At 44.4% G+C, this 17,404-nt stretch overlaps 1 protein-coding gene across 1 annotated transcript; it reads right to left on the bottom strand.

The window, feature by feature from the left end:
• Nucleotides 1-1,631: 1,631 nt before the first annotated feature.
• LOC120065034 (protein Wnt-2b-like) lies at nucleotides 1,632-11,626 on the bottom strand. The gene is made up of 4 exons (XM_039015686.1): nucleotides 11,440-11,626; nucleotides 5,653-5,930; nucleotides 5,127-5,391; nucleotides 1,632-4,311 (listed from the first exon to the last, which is right to left on the bottom strand). Exons 1-4 carry the CDS (start codon nucleotides 11,564-11,566, stop codon nucleotides 4,082-4,084), a joined length of 900 nt encoding a protein of 299 aa, XP_038871614.1. The 5' UTR covers nucleotides 11,567-11,626; the 3' UTR covers nucleotides 1,632-4,081.
• Between the last annotated feature and the right edge of the window lie 5,778 nt (nucleotides 11,627-17,404).

The following is a 17,404-nucleotide window of genomic DNA, read 5'->3' on the forward strand; positions in this document are numbered from 1 at the left end:
CCCATAGAGTTCACAGACTGATGCTCTGCCATAGTGTGAAACAATCTGAATTATATGATTTATCTCTGATGAAATGATAGCATCTTATGTCTAGAGGGTGTACTGCATGTGTTAACTTCATGCAGGAGAGAGGCAGCCATGATGATATTTCAATTTTGATATTTGTGGAGATTGATTCATTTCAGTTTGACCTTTCATGCGTAATCTTTATTATTATTAAAATGAACAGAAAAATAAACACTATAACGATTTTTGTCACGACTGCTCCCGCTCTTCCTCCCCAGCATTACGCACTCAAGCCACCATCAGTACGCACAGCTGCCTTCCCCCGTCACGCGCATTAGCGATCATTGGACTCATGTGGACTCAATTACTTGTGTCATTACCTTCCCTATATCTGTATGTTCCCAAGCTCTGTTCCCTGCTTCGGGATTGATTGTCATATGTCCGTGTTACCCGTGTTCTGACGCTGTTCCTGTCTTGTTCTATGTCTGTTCCCTATTAAATGTTTGACTCCCTGTACCTGCTTCTCTCCAGTGTCACTCCTTACAGATTTTACTGAGTTACAGTTCATATAAGGAAATCAGGTAATTTAAATACATTAATTAGGCCCTCATCTATGGATATCACATGACTGGGCAGGGACGCAGCCCAACCAATCAGAAGGAGTTTTTCCCCACAAAAGGGCTTTATTACAGACAGAAATATGCCTCCGTTTCATCAGCTGTTCGGGTGGCTGGTCTCACACGATCCTGCAGGTGAAGAAGCCGGATGTGGTCCTGGGCTGGCGTGGTTACACGTGGTCTGCGGTTGTGAAGCCGGTTGGATGTACTGCCAAATTCTCTAAAACGATGTTGGAGACGGCTTATGGTAGAGAATTGAACATTCAATTCTCTGGCAGTAACTCTGGTGGACACATGCCAATTGCACTCTCCCTCAAAACTTCAGACATGTGGCATTGTGTTGTGTGACAAAATTGCACATTTTAGAGTGGCCTTTTATTGTCCCCTGCACAAGATGCACCTGTAAAATGATCATGCTGTTTAATCAGCTTCTTGATATGCCACACCTGTCAGGTGGATGGATTATCTTGGCAATGGAGAAATACTTACTAACAGGGATGTAAACAAATTTGTGCACAAAATATGAGAGAAATAAGCTTTTTGTGCACATGGTAAATATTGAGGATCTTTTATTTCAGCTCATGAAACATGGGACCAACACTTTACATGTTGCATTTATATTTTTGTTCAGTGTAAAACAGTTTTTAACTGTGTATGTTGCTGGTTATTATTTAAGCAATAAGGCACGAGAGCGTGTGGTATATAACCAGCTAAGGGCTGTTCTTAGGCACGACGCAACCCCTGACGTGCCTTATTGCTATTATAAACTGGTTACCAACGTAATTAGAGCAGTAAAAATAAATGCGGTCTGATATACCACAGTTGTCAGCCAATCAGCATTCAGGGTTTGAACCACCCAGTTTATAATACAGTATAATAACTGTATTATAAGTGGAAAATATTATGTTAAGTTTCCAACCATACAATATGTAGAGCAGCAGTAGTAACAACCTGACACAGGGGAAGTGAGAAAATAATAGGAAATTAATCATACAGTAGCAGCGAATGAGTACAAAATGGTTGTTTAATTGAATATATCCACATGAACAGACTGGTATTCAGTACAGTATGAATGGCAATGGCCCTAAGACTGATTGGACTGTACCAGAGTATGTGCCCCTCTGCAAGGGCCCCCTTAGCCTTGTAAATTTGCCCGTTTGTAAGAGAAGATTTGTCTCTAACCTTTTCTCAAAAGTCACTAGAAATTAGCATTTACAACCTGTTTCTCAGGTTGTCAGAGTCACTCCTACGCCCCTGTCTATGACAGACTCATTTATTTTTATTGAAGGGCAACAAAATGACATTGTGTCACTTAGTGCCAAACATTTAGGTCTTCCATCCTCAACTTTCTCCCCCCCCCCCCGAGACAATTTTAGAGTGATCATGCTGTCACTAAATAGATGCCCATTAGATATCACAATGATGGGAGGAGAATGTAGACGGTGACACGCTGGTTATTTCAGAAGACTGATGTAAGCAAAGCAAGGGCTTCCTGTTCCCTGTTCACTGTATACTACATGAGATTTGGCAGGACATTTCCACAAGGACACAGTTGCGCTGCCCTTTAAAAAGATTTAGAGACCAATAAAAGCTTTTTTTCGAACGTGATTAATGTGACTAATCATTTTACAATAATGCTCTGTGTAAAGAAAACAGTCTGCATAATATCCCCTGGTTGACACAGACTATGAAATAGATAAATAATTCCCATGTTTGGCTCGGGGAAGAGTAATGCTGTAATTAGAGGACCTACATCACGGATTCGTTGAGTGCCGAGCCTAGCGCTGACATTAGAGGGGGGGGGGGGATTGAATCTATCATAATTTAATGATTTACTCAAGAACAGCGAGTAGTAGATTCAGTGATATCACCTTGTGTGTCAGTGACAATGACAGTGTCACATGGTCAGCGATATGAGGATGGATGAGATCTGATGTGAATGACAGAAGGATCAACAAGGTTTAATATAGAACAAGTGTGGTATTTTAGGGTCCTCCCAAGGTGACAATAACACTCCAACTAACACCACAGCACAACTTGGCCCGCGACTCCCTACCGTTCTGAGAACATTGCATTAAAATCATATCAATGGCAATTTGCATTTGAAAATGTTGATCTTTTTAACATAAACTGAAATCTCATTCATCTTACAAACGTCTTTAACAAGTAGTTGTGATCGTCACGTGGACCTCACTGCTTTCGGTCAATCGTTGTACCATTTGTTCGGTCTCGATTGGTCATATCCCGCTGGCCCTATAGGCCTATGTGCATTTGTGAATGTTGATTTGAAAAATCAATTCTGGTTCTCAGCTCCTCTACGTCATGCAACATCTTGGCCTGGGTTTCACAAAGTACTTCATTTCTCATAGATCAGTCAGAGCCCCATGTAGCCTAAAAAACAACCCTGAGAGTGAAATGACTATAGTGTTGCGTACGGATGCATAATGAAAGTGCCCCATAGTGAGAATGCTAACTTGGGAGATATAGCAGCTAGCAGCTTCAGTAACCAGTGATAAATAATGAGCAAGAGATGACAGCTACCGTCCATCATACCGTATTCATTTAGGAACACGTACAATAATAGGTTGATAGGGTAACTGTCACACTAAAGGGAGAGAAGACATACTATCCATCTCGGTCGACGACAATGTTTGTTTCACTTAACTCATATAACAGAAACATTTGTTTAAATGATTTTCTTTGCTCAATATTGGGCTATATTAGTGTCCATAGTGCAGCTCTCTGGCCCGTGGTAACAGTTGGATGTTAGAGTTGAATTAACTTTCTGTTGTACATCCATTCTGATGCATTTGACCAGTCGGGTGAGGCATGATGTCCTTTTTTTCTGAAAGTTCACGCTCCTAACTACTGAATACAAGTCAGTCTTTCCATGTCCAGTGTCTCAAGCAGAGTACAATTTCAGTTCTTTATCACTTTTCATTGTAACACCAATGAAACACTGAGCAAAGTGGTCACCGGTTTAGAAAGAGGGACATAGTCTTAAACCAAGCAAAAACCAACAACACATACACCACGCAACAATCCTAACTCCATCTCTGGTGTGCTCACAGTATAATGTCCTGTGCTGCATGTCCACAACAGATCATGTGTAAATTATTTTCTGTAGAAAAAACTGTCCTCAGCACCTTGGAAGCAGCACACAATAGTATTTCCCCAGATCAACAAGATCAAACAAAAACATAAATAGGAACTATCCCCTCTCCTGGCCCAACCACTTTCTTAGATTACCTTCCTATATGACAGAACCATACAGTACTGCACCATCCAATCCAAATTGGGATACGGCCCCTTGGCAAAAAGTTATTTCGGATGTCACTTTAGAAGGGGTTGTCAAATGAGAACCATGCCAGAGGTCAGAAATGAGTCGGGAGTAGGGACTACATATCCCACAATGCAGTTGGCCACTGCTAGATCCTTTGAAAGGCCGGGCCTCAGGGTCAGGTTAGGTCCAACCAATCGGGTCTCTTGTGTGGCTTGCAGGTGTGAACGTCCACCATGTCTTCGCAGTCCTTGCACTCCACGGCGCAACACCACTTGAACTTGCACTCGCACTTGGTGACTCGTTTGACGCGCATTGTGTCGTAGCCCCGTCCGCAACACATGACCTCGCAGCCGTCCGTGCCTCTGGATGACTTGTTGCAGACTCTCCCTGCCGTGCCCAGGGAGCCTGTGGAGAGAGCACAAGACAGACCAGCCGGCCCTTGAGTGAAGGGGTGTGAGAATAGGTGTGAGCGGAGGTATTCCCCTTGAGCATTTGGGAGTGGAGCTTAATAGTGACCACAGAAGGATTTCAAAAATGACCCTGTTGTATCCTTAGGGTGTGAATTCCTATACAATAGAATATTGCTTCACCTTGTAGTAGGCTAGGGGCGTAGCGTAGCTCCTCTTCTTAACAGCAATTTACTAGGTGTCAACCTATAACTATAGGCCTAACAGAGATGAGGATAATGCCAGTAACACACAATACATCCAAAGTATCACGACCAGAGCCTGTTAGCTGTTCTAGAGCTCTATGGACGCTCTGCTGAAGTGATGGGACATGAGGGGCGTGAGAGACAGAGATTACCAAGGCAGAGAAAACACAGTTGGAATTAGAGAGAAGTTAAAGGTCAAATAATTGAACTCTAAGCTATGCAGGTATGCAGGCCTTCGGCAGATGAGTCTGGGATTCTCATAGCTGTATTTGATGCATAGGCTTCTGTATTATCTAGCGTCTGGGTAATACTTTTTACTTAGAGCAACAAGGTTTCCGATGACAATATTTTCCCCAAGTTTGGTGATAAGTACTTAAATAACGTCCCATACATTTTAATAATGACTAAATGTGATATTATGTTGAATCATATACTGAAATGTAATTTCTCTTCAAATTAATTTCCACTTAGACATTGCTAAATCTTCTGGGTTTTTCTCTGCCAGGTCATATGGTGAGGAAAAACTCCTGGCCCTACCTAACATATATAACTGCATGAGTTGACCCACCTGCTGCTCTGTCCATGAGGCAGTAGTCAGGGGAGTTTTCTACATATACCAGCTCATTCTTGGTGGTTCCCTTGAAGTCCTTGTCAGCCACCATGAACCCTGTGCCATCCTGGTTCATGGTCACCTCGATGGCCGTGTTGTACTTCTTTCGGAGGTAGTCCCCGGTCCTCCGGAAGTCCGACATGGCCAACCAGCAGGTTCTGAGGGCGCAGGAGCCGCTGACACCATGACACTTGCACTCCAGTTTCATAAAGCGCTTCACTGCCTGAAATCAAGAAGGTTGGACAATTTTGTTAGAGGTTGAGACAAAGCCTCACCTGTGGCCAACCTAGTACACTCACTATTCATGTCTAGAGTATTTATAAAAATTCAGTTCAACAGTAGCTTAAATTGTACTAGCAATGTTTGTTCTACTGTAGTAACAATGTTGTTACACTGTAGTTAAAGTATATGCTAGTGCTAGTTTAAAGGGACTGCCTGTATCAAAAAAGCAAAATGGCACCTTAACCCCGAAGCCATTGCTCACCATTCGCCCACAGCGGTTGTTGTGTAGATTCATCATCGCCCGAGCATCTTTCACCATCCTCTCCCTGGCATCGACGAAGGCCTTGGCGAACTTGATGCCATAGTTGATGTTGTCGCTGCAGCCGCCCCAGTCAAAGTCGCCCCTGTCGTCTCTAGCTCGGCCTCGCTTGTGGGCGTCGCAGCTGCAGATCTTGAGCTCCCCCTGGCTGCAGGCCCTGGTAATTGCATAGACCACACCCGCCGAGGAGATGGCGTACACAAACGCTGCCTCCCGGCTACCTGGGGTGATATGATGGTAGGAGATTATGTGTAAGAAGATGTCATTGGGCGATTCCACGCCAGCGGGAGCTAAGTTCTCACATAGGAACTTCATTGGGAGGAAGGGTGTTTAACATCCTTTTTACCTTTTGTATAAAAATTTTGGGGGAGAAAATAATGATGAAAATTGCCATTTTAGACCCTTTTTAAACCTATACATGCCTCCTGTGAGATCCTATGCTCTGTGAACCACACATGATACAGACAACATCTTGGAGTCATTATCCTCCTTATAGTGTTCTCTCAAATATGAGGCATGTCTAGATTCTGAAATACACATTTTCACATTCATTTATTCAACATTAAAAATATGAATATTATTATCTCAAAACTACCCTTTTTGATTTTGCTTATTTTTAGACATATTTTTTGTAACAATATACTCTTCAAACACGTGGCCCCAGGTTGGTTTTATGTATAAACTAAGTCAGTCTCATACAGACGGTTACACTATACCAGCAAAGTTTGTTTCGTTGTAGTAACCATGTCGTTACACAGCATTTGATTCAAATATTGCTTGTGTGTGCTGTGTCCCATGCTATCTGAATTTAAACAGTGTCTACGCTCCTTGAAACTTGGAACGCAGACACTGTTAACATTTATATAGAATGTAATATAGAGCACAAACAAATTTGAATCAAATAGGTTTGGTTGTCTCTGTACAATGTTCGTGTACAATCATGTATGTATAACAAATACTATATTTTTTGTCTCAAACTGAAATGATTCTGCTCGGCTCCCCGTTCAAGTTGAGTTCACATTTTAGCCGTGAGTTTTTGTGTTAAGAGTTGATGTTTTGCCATGTACAGCAGGCCTATTGTAAGGTTCTGCTTTCTTTTCTTTGTCAACCCTTCTGCTTTTTTTGTGTGTTCTTGAACGTAGCCCTGTTTCTTTGTGTTCTGGAACGTAGCCCTGTTTCTTTGTGTTCTGGAATGTAGCCCTGTCTTTCATTTTTGTTCATTGATTTCACCTGTGTTCGTTTCTCACCTGGTTTCATCAGCTCCCAATTTAGTTCAGTTCTTTCTGTTTGTATGGTTGTGAGGTATTGTTTGGTTTTGACTGCCTACCTGTGTTTGACCTTCTCCTGCGACCACGATTCCTGCCTTCTGCGAAGGCTTAATAAACATCTGCCACGCCCTGCGCGTGAATCTACACCTTTTTCTCCCTGAGTATTCATTACAGAATACCTCACCTAAAAACGGAATGGATTCAGCGGAGCTAGAGCGGCGCCTAACCCAGCAAGAGGAGCTTATGGAGGAAATCTGCCGTCTTCTCTGCCTGCCTATCCCTACTCCTCCGATGCCAGGTATCGTAACCCATAGCCCTCCTTCATTCATACCCATGCCTGGAAAATATGACGGTTCACCTGTGAAATGTCAGGGATTTCTCAATGCAACAAATACATTGAGTACAACTCCACTAACTTCGCCACCAACGAGCAGGGTGGATTTTGTTGTGTCTCTACTCACAGGCAAAGCCCTGGATTGGGCCACCGCCATATGGACTGCCAACGGCACAGAACTCGGATTCAAGCCCCATTTCCACACCCTCTTCAAAGAGGTATTCGATCACTCTCCCTCCGGTCGTCCTATAGGAGACCTCCTTATAGAACATCAACAAGAACGCAATTCAGCCGCCAAGTATGCCCTCGAGTTCCGCACCATGGCTGCAGGGAGTGGATGGAATGAGGCTGCTTTTTCTTACCGTCTACCGAAGAGGGCTCAACAGGGAACTTCAGGCGGAGCTGGCCTGTAGAGGTGACCTTCAGGATTTAAATCAATACATTCGTATGTCCATCTCCATCGACCACCTCATCGCCGACCGCTGAAGAACTCTGCCACCCAGGAACCCGAAACCTTCTCTTTCCATGATCCCGTCCGAGTCTTCCAGAGCCCATGCAGTTGGGCCATGCTCCTCTCCCGTGTATCAAATGTCAAAAGTGGATCCAAGAAGGGCTCTGCCTATACTGTGAAGGGAAAGATCATCTACTCAGCCATTGCCCTGTTCGCCCCCCACGGAGAGATGAGAAGGGTCCCCTCGCTGCCATGCAGGTAGGTGTGTCCTTATTTCTAAATATCTCCTAGAAGCAATTCTCCGTCCCAGTATTAATGACCGTGAAGGGGGTTACCAAGTACGTAGAAGGCTTGATAGAGTCGGGAGCAGCAGGTCATTTTATCGATCACCAGCTAGTACAAGAGCTTGACATTGATCTAACACCTGTCAACCCTCCCTTAAGGATTAACACCCTAGATGGGCAGCCATTGGGCACGGGCTTCATCACGCACTTGACACAGAGCGTCACCCTCCAGATTGGAGTTTCCACACCGAAACCATTCATCTCATGGGACTCTCATCCCCCAAACAGCCACTCATCCTCAGACACCCCTGGCTTTGTCATCACGACCCTGCCATCTCATGACAACAAGGTGAACTATTGTCCTGGTCTTCTACCTGCTTCTCCAGTTGTCTCAGCCTACCCTGCAGAGCCACCACCATTGATGACTCTGCCTCGGCAGTGCCACCCACCATACCATCTGAATACGCCCAGTACAGCAATGTCTTCAGCAAAATCAAGGCCTCCACTCTGTCACCACATCGCCCAGGAGACTGTGCTATTGACTTACTCCCTGGAGTGTCCTCACCGAGGGGTCGTGTTTACCCCCTATCTATCCCGGAAAATGAGGCAATGGAGAACTACATTGATGAATCACTCAAATGGTTTAATTTGTCCTTCTTCTTCCCCCAGCTGCGTCCAGCTTCTTCTTCATTGGAAAAAAAGACAGTGGTCTCCGTCCATGTATTGATTATCGTTCAATGAATGACGTCACGGTCAAGAACCATTTCCCTCTTCCTCTGATCCCAGCGACCCTTGAACAAGTGGGCCGCGACAACATCTATACTAAACTCGACCTGCGAAGTGCATATAACCTTGTCCGTATACGTGAAGATGACGAATGGAAGACGGCCTTTATCACCACTCAAGGGCACTACAAATACCTGGTCATGCCATACGGCCTTACGAACGCCCCCGCCGTATTCCAATCCTTTATGAACGAGGTTTTCCAGGATATGATCAACTTTCCAACTTTCAACTTTCCAGGATATGATCAAGCTTCCTCATCGTCTACATTGATGACATCCTGATTTACTCCCACTCCCTGAAGGAACACATACAGCATGTGCAAAAGGTTCTTCAACGGCTCCTTGACCATAACCTTTATGTGAAGACTGAAAAGAGCACCATGTAACCTCGGTAAACTTCCTCATCTTCGTACTGACACCTGGAGGGGTCAGCATGGAGGAGAACAAAGTCACCGCCGGCAGTAACTGGCCCACACCCACCACCGTTAAGGAACTCCAATGTTTTATTGGGTTCTCCAACTTCTATCGCCGGTTCATTCGGAACTTCAGTTCTACTGCCACTCCCCTCACTGCCCTTACCAGCCAAAAGACCAAGACCCTTCAATGGACTGATACCGCTCTGACTGCGTTCAACAACTTGAAACGCCTCTTCACCTCAGCTCCTGTCCTTCGCCAACCTGATTCGACCCTTCTTTTCACCCAGGAGGTGGATGCCTCCGAAGTAGGAGTAGGAGCCATACTCTCTCAGTGGGTGGTGTCATGACGTTGGGTTGGGGGTAGTCAAAGACACGACAGTGGGAACACCTCCCAAATCACATCCCTGTACCTTCTTCTCCAGGAAGTTATCCCCTGCTGAGAGGAATTACGATGTGGGGAACATAACTCCTCGCCATCAAGCTGGCCCTCAAGGAGTGGCGCCACTGGTTGGTTGGCGTACAACATCTGTTTATCGTCCTAACATATCATCGTAATCTGGAATATATCAGAGGGGCCAAGAGGTTAAACACCAGACAAGCCTGCTGGGCTCTCTTCACACGCTTCCATTTTCATGTTACTTACATCCCTGGAAAGAAAAACGTAAAAGCTGATGCTCTCTCCCGCCAGTTTGACCTTCCGACCAGTAACTCAGACCCTACACCCATTCTTCCTTCCTCTTGCATTATGGGACCGGTACAGTGGGAGGTTCACTCAGCCATACAAGAAGCCCTAACCTCAGAACCAGCCCCTCCTGAGACACCAGCTGGGAAGAGTTACATACCAGCAGCTGTTAGACCCCAACTGATGCAATGGTGTCACACGTCCTTGGGGTCAGGACATCCGGGCATTACACAAACCACTGAACTTCTAGCCCGGAAGTTCTGGTGGTCCTCACTGGCATTCGATGTAAGGGATTACGTGGGTTTTCCAGAGGACATCGTCTCTGACCGTGGACCCCAGTTTGTCTCCCGGGTGTGTCGAGCATTCTGTGACCGACTGGGAGTCGCCCTCAGCCTCTCCTCCGGGTACCACCCCCAGACGAACGGGCAGACAGAACACCTGAACCAAGAAATATGGAAGTACCTCCGCCAAAAATGTTCTGGCTCTCCACACGACTGGAGTCGGTATGTAGCCTGGGCCGAATATGCTCAGAACTCACTCATCCCTCCGCCTTACTCTGTTTCAGTGTGTCCTTGGTTACCAACCCCCCATGTTTCCCTGGGGGGGGAACTGTAAGGTTCTGCTTTTCTTTTCTTAGTCAATCTTGTGTTTTTTTTTCTTTGTTCTGGAACGTAGCCCTGTCTTTCATTTTTGTTAATTAATTTCACCTGTGTTTGTGTCTCATCAGCTCCATATTTAGTTCAGTTCTTTATGGTTGTTAGGTATTGTTAGTTTTTGACTGCCTACTTGTGTTTGACTATTGCCTTCCTGTGACCACGATTCCTGCCTTCTGTGAAGGCTTAATAAACATCTGTCACTCTTTAATTTGCACAGATGGCAGCTTTCTCAGTCACTAGGTATGTTTTCATTTGAGAGGAGAGCAGATTCAGGGTTATTTGGTCTGCTTTTCCCACCCACCTCTAGTTTTCATTCCTCCTCACGCAATGAACCAGAACACAGGCAATATGTCAGGGAGTACGGCTTTGTCTGCCTGCCAGAAACATCTACCCAAATATTTACATCTCCTATTACTGTTTAGACATCACCCTTGTGGATCACTCTATCTGCTACTAGTTTTCGGAGAATATCCACTTTCTCCAACCCTCCTCATTCCTGGAGAAGGTGAAACTAGATACATTTACTGGCACACATTCTCTCTGGGTATTGTACAACCGGAAATTACAACTAGTATGTTCTCCTGTTACCTTATTGGGGAGGGGCAAACAAAGGAGACATATATGGAAGTGAACTATTGTATTATGTGTTGAGCTGAGATATACATAGCTATACCCTTAAGGCTTGAATATCTGTAAGTCTAAAAGGCAAGGAAGCGGTCCCTCAGAATGTTCTGCTATTGCCTACAACCACCAATTTGAAAACTTCAGATTAATGTAGTGAATCTTACATCCAAGATGCAAGTGATTGAATACTGAACACACACAGAGAGATAAACACACTGAAACAGACTTACTGTGCAGCATGACCCTACCAAAGACAGTGTGGTCTCGGTCCAGCGTGCTGCAGTTCCAGCGATGGTGACGAAACTGGTGCTGGCACTCGCGGATCCACTCCTTGGCACCCTCCCCAATAGACTGCATGAGATCCGGGTGGCGCTGGCACAGCTGGCGCTGCTTGTTCACCAGGCCTGGAATGTTGTCACAGATCACCCGTGCACCCAGGGCTCCAATGTACCTGCAGATCAGATAGACAGGTGCATTGTCAGTAGGCCAGTAAAGCTGCCAAGGACTATTGTTGTGCAAAAACAGATGTCCATTAAAAAAACGTGTTAAAGAACAAGATACACTACATGACCAAATGTATGTGGAAACCTGGTAGTCGAACATCTCATTCCAAAATCATGGGCATTAATATGGAGTTGGTCCCCCCCTTTGCTGCTATAACAGCCTCCACTCTTCTGGGAAGGCTTACCTCTAGATGTTGGAACATTGCTGCGGGGACTTGCGTCCATTCAGCCACAAAAGCATTAGTGAGGTCGGGCACTGATGTTGGGCGATTAAGCCTGGCTCGCAGTCGGCATTCCAATTCATCCCAAAGGTGTTCGATGGGGTTGAGGTCAGGGCTCTGTGCAGGCCGGTCAAGTACTTCCACACCGATCTTGATAAACCATTTCGGTATTTACCTTGCTTTGTGCATGGGTGCATTGTCATGCTTAAACAGGAAAGGGCCTTCCTGAAACTGTTGCCACAAAGTTGGAAGCACAGAATTGTCTAGAATGTCATTGTATGCTGTAGCGTTAAGATTTCCCTTCACTGGAACTAAGGGGCCTAGCCCTGAACCATGAAAAGAAGCCCTAGACCATTATTCCTCCTCCACCAAACTTTACAGTTTGCACTATGCATTGGGGAAGGTAGCGTTCTCCTGGCATCCGCCAAACCCAGATTTGTCCGTCAAACTGCAAGATGGTGAAGCGTGATTCATCACTCCAGAGAACATGTTTCCACTGCTCCAGAGTCCAATGGCAGCAAGCTTTACACCACTCCAGCCGACGCTTGGCATGGCTGCTCGGCCATGGAAACCCATTTCATGAAGCTCCCGACTAACAGTTATTGTGCTAACGTTGATTCCAGAGGCAGTTTGGAACTCGGTAGTGAGTGCTACGCGCTTCAGCACTCGGTGGTCCAGTTCTGTGAGCTTATGTGGCCTATCACTTCGTGGCTGAGCCGTTGTTGCTCCTAGACGTTTCCACTTCACAATAACAACACTTACAGTTGACCGGGACAGCTCTAGCAGGGCATACATTTTACAAACTGACTTGTTGGAAAGGTGGCATCCTATGACGGTTCCACTTTAAAAGTCACTGAGCACTTCAGAAAGGCCATTCTACTGTCAATGTTTGTCTATGGAGATTGCATGGCTGTACGCTCAATTTTATATACCTGTCAGCAACTGGTGTGGCTGAAATAGCCGAATCCACTCATTTCAAGGGGTATCCACATACTTTTGTATAAACACTACCGTTCAAAAATTTGGGGTCAGTTACAAATGTCCTTGTTTTGAAAGAAAAGCAAAAAAAATTGTCCATTAAAATAACATCAAATTGATCAGAAATACAGTGTAGACAATTGTTAATGACTATTGTAGCTGGAGACGGCAGATTTTTTCATGGAATATCTACATAGGCGTACAGATTTTAAAGTTAGGTCGAGTAAGATGTGTGACAAGTTATATTCTTCAAGAATCAATGGGTATTCATCATGAATTTAATTGCCGATTGAACAGCAGGAATTCTTACAAAGTGTGCATTTAACAACTCTGTCCCGCTTCGTTGTCAATCCCACGCGGTTATAGATGCCATAAATGGTACATCAGAGGACAGTGTTATGAAATGTGAGACCTTCAGGTGCTCTTTCACAGATAGGAAAGAATCCACACGGTTAACTAGGAGAGACCCCTGAGACTACAACAGGAACACCAAGTGCAGTGTGACATTGTCTCCTGTAAGCTGGCACGCTCCTCTAACTCTCCCTCTCCCTGCGACGACCGGACATCATTACTGCCAGGCTTAATCACAGCTACATTATCTGTCGTGCCACCGATACAGAAACAGAAAAGTGTTTCCACTCCTGTTATGGCTGTCCCTTTTCCCCCCAAAAAAATCTGCCTTCCTTCCCTGCTGCCTGAGTCTGAGCAATAAAGCAGAGCGGAGGCACACAGTGTTTACTCTCTCCATAGAGAGAGTAGAGAACTGAGCCAAAAGACCCTGACTGTCTCTGCGCCTCATACTTAGTTTGGAGAGAGGACAAGCAATCCAGCGCACCAGAAAACACACTACTTCTTATCTGAATAATCACAATCATGATGGAAATAACCCCCGGACTATATAAATCATGATTAGATAAATATGTAGATCCTTGGAGAGATCGACCATGTCTCCCCGCTCCGCCTCACTTCACTGTTTAATTGCACGGCCTTCTTTTTATAATAATATTCTGTGAGACAGAGAAGCTTTGTCAACAATACCACAGGGATATTTTTATGAAAATATCCATTTCTAAAATGTCTCACTGTTGTCTACATTATATGTAAAAAAATAAATAATAATAATAACAAGTTTAAAAAAATGTATGTCTGTGGTATTATCGTGGTTTGGATGATCAACTATATCAACTATTTATTTTTTATTTTGCCACTAGCTGAAAGCTGGTTTACCATGTTCTGTGCAGTAAGATTGGAGTATTGTGGCATAAGAGCAGTGAGGTGGTAGGCACTTCCTTTATAGACCCTTGGTTCTTACCCTCAAGAGAAATCATCAAGGAACACTTTTTCATGCACCACTGCCTGCACCTGCCACTTCTAATATGCAAGATTGATAGCGGAAAGTCCCCGAGTCCATTAATCTTCATGAACACCAGACAGTGTGCTGCTGTTGGTTGATTTCACTTTATAGACTATTGATGTTATAAAACTCCTATCCAGACACATTCCTCCCTGTGGCTGTTGGAATTGGAGCCTGGTACACAAGTACCAGCAGCGTATAGGTTTGACTCTAAGGTGTGATGGAGGTATTGACTACAAAGGTTTTATTGTGTTAAACTATTCAAATCTTGAATTTGTTTGCCACATAACTGATATATAACTGTCAGTTATTTCCCAATCTCCTGCATTCCTAGGATAATTCAAATATCTCTTCTTTTTTTTTTAACTAGGCGAGTCAGTTAAGAACAAATTCTTATCTAGCGGAGAACAGTGGGTTAACTGCCTTGTTCAGGGGCAGAATGACAGATTTTTACCTTGTCAGCTCGGGGATTTGATCCAGCAACCTTTCAGTTACTGGCCCAACGCTCTAACCACTAGGCTACCTGCCACCCCAATACATAATTAGCATTCTCAGGCTTGGGATAAATATAGACAAGGTTTAAGTGTAAAGCAAATGTAGCTACCTGGACAACACAGTCTCACATTCAATTCGCGCATATATGTACAAAATGTATTTCAGCAGATTTCGTGCGTTTTTGTGCATTTTTGGGGTGGTTCAATTCGTGCGAAAATACACGAATTTCTGTGCTACTTAATTCGTGCGAAAATACACGAATTTCTGTGCTACTTAATTCGTGCGAAAAGACACAAATTTAACCAGTAGGCGACACAAGCCTTTGCAACAACCATATAGACGCGATAATTTATATTTCATTTTTGTTCTTCTTAATGGCTAATTCAACGTCATGAATATACAGAAATGTTGTCTTTGTTTAACCATGTTTTAAAATGTGTCGTTGTATGCCTATATGTACTGTTTTAGACTTGCTGAACAGAATTTTTGAGAAAAGACGCACATTTACCTGCGACTTAATTCGTGGGAAATATTGTTTTATTAATGCCAATGCTGTTTTCTGTGCTTGATTTCGCTTAATACTTTGGATACTGGTGCACTTGTAATCAGAACGCCTTTTTGTCATGTAGGCAACCATACACGATTTTCTTCATAACCCATTTCATATTTCGTGGAGCCTAAATTACACCATTTTCTTCATAATGCATGTATTACATGTTAATGTAAAATAATGAATTATGTTGGCTTACACTTATGGCCTTTCCAAGGCCTTTCCATACCTTAAGGGAACATTTTAGCACTCGCCATATGGTTAGTGAGAAACGCCACATTGCAAATGTAAGGTCCCTTACTAGACGTCCTGCAACGTTTCTAAAATTCGCGGACGGCGTCGGGCCGTGAGCGGGGGAGAGATCTTTCAGGAAGTCATCAAACTAAATCTCTCGGACGTTCGGTTTCCGTTTTATAAAAATAACACATTTTGGTCATTTTTCCGCAGTCTAGGAAATTCCCACCAGAGGGAAAATAAATAATATTGCAAATGCACAAGCACATTGCAAATGCATGTGGCCTTTTCTCCTAAACGGAAAATATTTCGAAGACGTAATGGACAGTTGGCCCCGAACAAGATGGCATCGAGGCCTCAACGCTTTTTGAGTTATGGCCATTTTTCTGGGATTAAAGGTCAAAAACGTAAAGTAGGGTGCTAATTTGACCGCTTCACGTCAAAGTACATAAGCATACGGTGTCAGGAAAAAAAGAACCAGCCATTTATCTATCGTAATTTAAGAGAAATCGTACATTGACAAATTGGTCATGTTCACAAAAAGGAGTTAAAAAAAAAAAAGTTACAGATCCAGTTGCAGTGTGTTCAGACAAACATTTTTTAAGTGGGTCTCGAAGCTCTGCCACTGCATCGCAGTGCTAGCTGCGCCACCAGAGTCTCTGGGTTCGCGCCCAGGCTCTGCCGCAGCCGGCCGCGACCGGGAGGTCCGTTGGCCTAGCGTCGTCCGGGTTAGGGAGGGTTTGGCCGGTAGGGATATCCTTGTCTCATCGCGCTCCAGCGACTCCTGTGGCGGGCCGGGGGCAGTGCGCGCTAGCCAAGGGGGCCATGTGCACGGTGTTTCCTCCGACACATTGGTGCGGCTGGCTTCCGGGTTGGAGGCGCGCTGTGTTAAGAAGCAGTGCGGCTTGGTTGGGTTGTGCTTCGGAGGACGCGTTGCTTTCGACCTTCGTCTCTCCTGAGCCCATACGGGAGTTGTAGCGATGAGACAAGATAGTAATTACTAGCGATTGGATACCACGAAGAAAAGGGGATAAAAGGATGGAGTGAAAAAGTACGGTACTTAAAGACACACAAAGCCTGCAATGGCATTGCCATTATCTCCAGGCCGTGCCGAGTTCAACGAGATGCCCCGCTTGACCGTAGCTAGCTCGGTCTGAGTGCAGCGACAGGGACAAGAAGAAGGACCCAAATGACCCTTTGACCTCAATTTCATATTTTTTTGCTTTTGGGAGACAGAGAGAGAACCGTTAAGGTTAGAAGCACAATTTGACCTCAGGAACGTTCCTAAGGTCCTCCCGATCTGTGCAAGCCTAACATTGACCGTGTGGCATTAACCCTTAATAGTTAAAAGAAGGTGTTTACATCAAACAGTTTACAATGACATGTCTCCCCATAGGAATACATTGCCTGCTCCCTTAAATTCAACCTGAAGCCTATGTGGGTTAATAATGCCTTATGAACCTGTCTTCGATGACAATCCATCAGGCCACTATGAGGTCTACCTGTGTCGATTCTAAGCTTCCTGGAGCAACCGGAAGTGGTTAAATCACCCTAAAAGTGTTTGCCATACCCAACCTGCAGTTTGAGAGAAATAGTGCATTCAACCCTATGTAAATCAGTGAGTTCTTAACTTATAGACTTAAAACTCAGGATTCTGTAAAAGCCCACTCCAATGAGGATATGTGTTTACTTTCAGCTTCCTGTGCCAACCGGAAGTGCCATAATTGGTGTCAAAAGGGCTGTTTCGAAGGGTTAAAAAAGTCAAATCTTTCCAAAACTTAATATATGTGAATAGGCAACCCTCATGAACTGTAAATCAGTCATTCATCCCATCAGATTTCAAGGAAAAATTTACACACC

The sequence above is a fragment of the Salvelinus namaycush genome, chromosome 20 (assembly GCF_016432855.1).
Source record: "Salvelinus namaycush isolate Seneca chromosome 20, SaNama_1.0, whole genome shotgun sequence".
Classification (NCBI taxonomy): domain Eukaryota; kingdom Metazoa; phylum Chordata; class Actinopteri; order Salmoniformes; family Salmonidae; genus Salvelinus; species Salvelinus namaycush.

Coding starts and splice junctions, on each gene's coding strand:
- LOC120065034 (XM_039015686.1), bottom strand. CDS start 11,566: ATGCAGTCTATTGGGGAGGGTGCCAAGGAGTGGATCCGCGAGTGCCAG. Junction 5,392..5,652: donor ACAACCGCTGTGGGCGAATG/GTGAGCAATGGC, acceptor TCTTGATTTCAG/GCAGTGAAGCGCTTTATGAA. Junction 4,312..5,126: donor CCTCATGGACAGAGCAGCAG/GTGGGTCAACTC, acceptor CTCTCTCCACAG/GCTCCCTGGGCACGGCAGGG.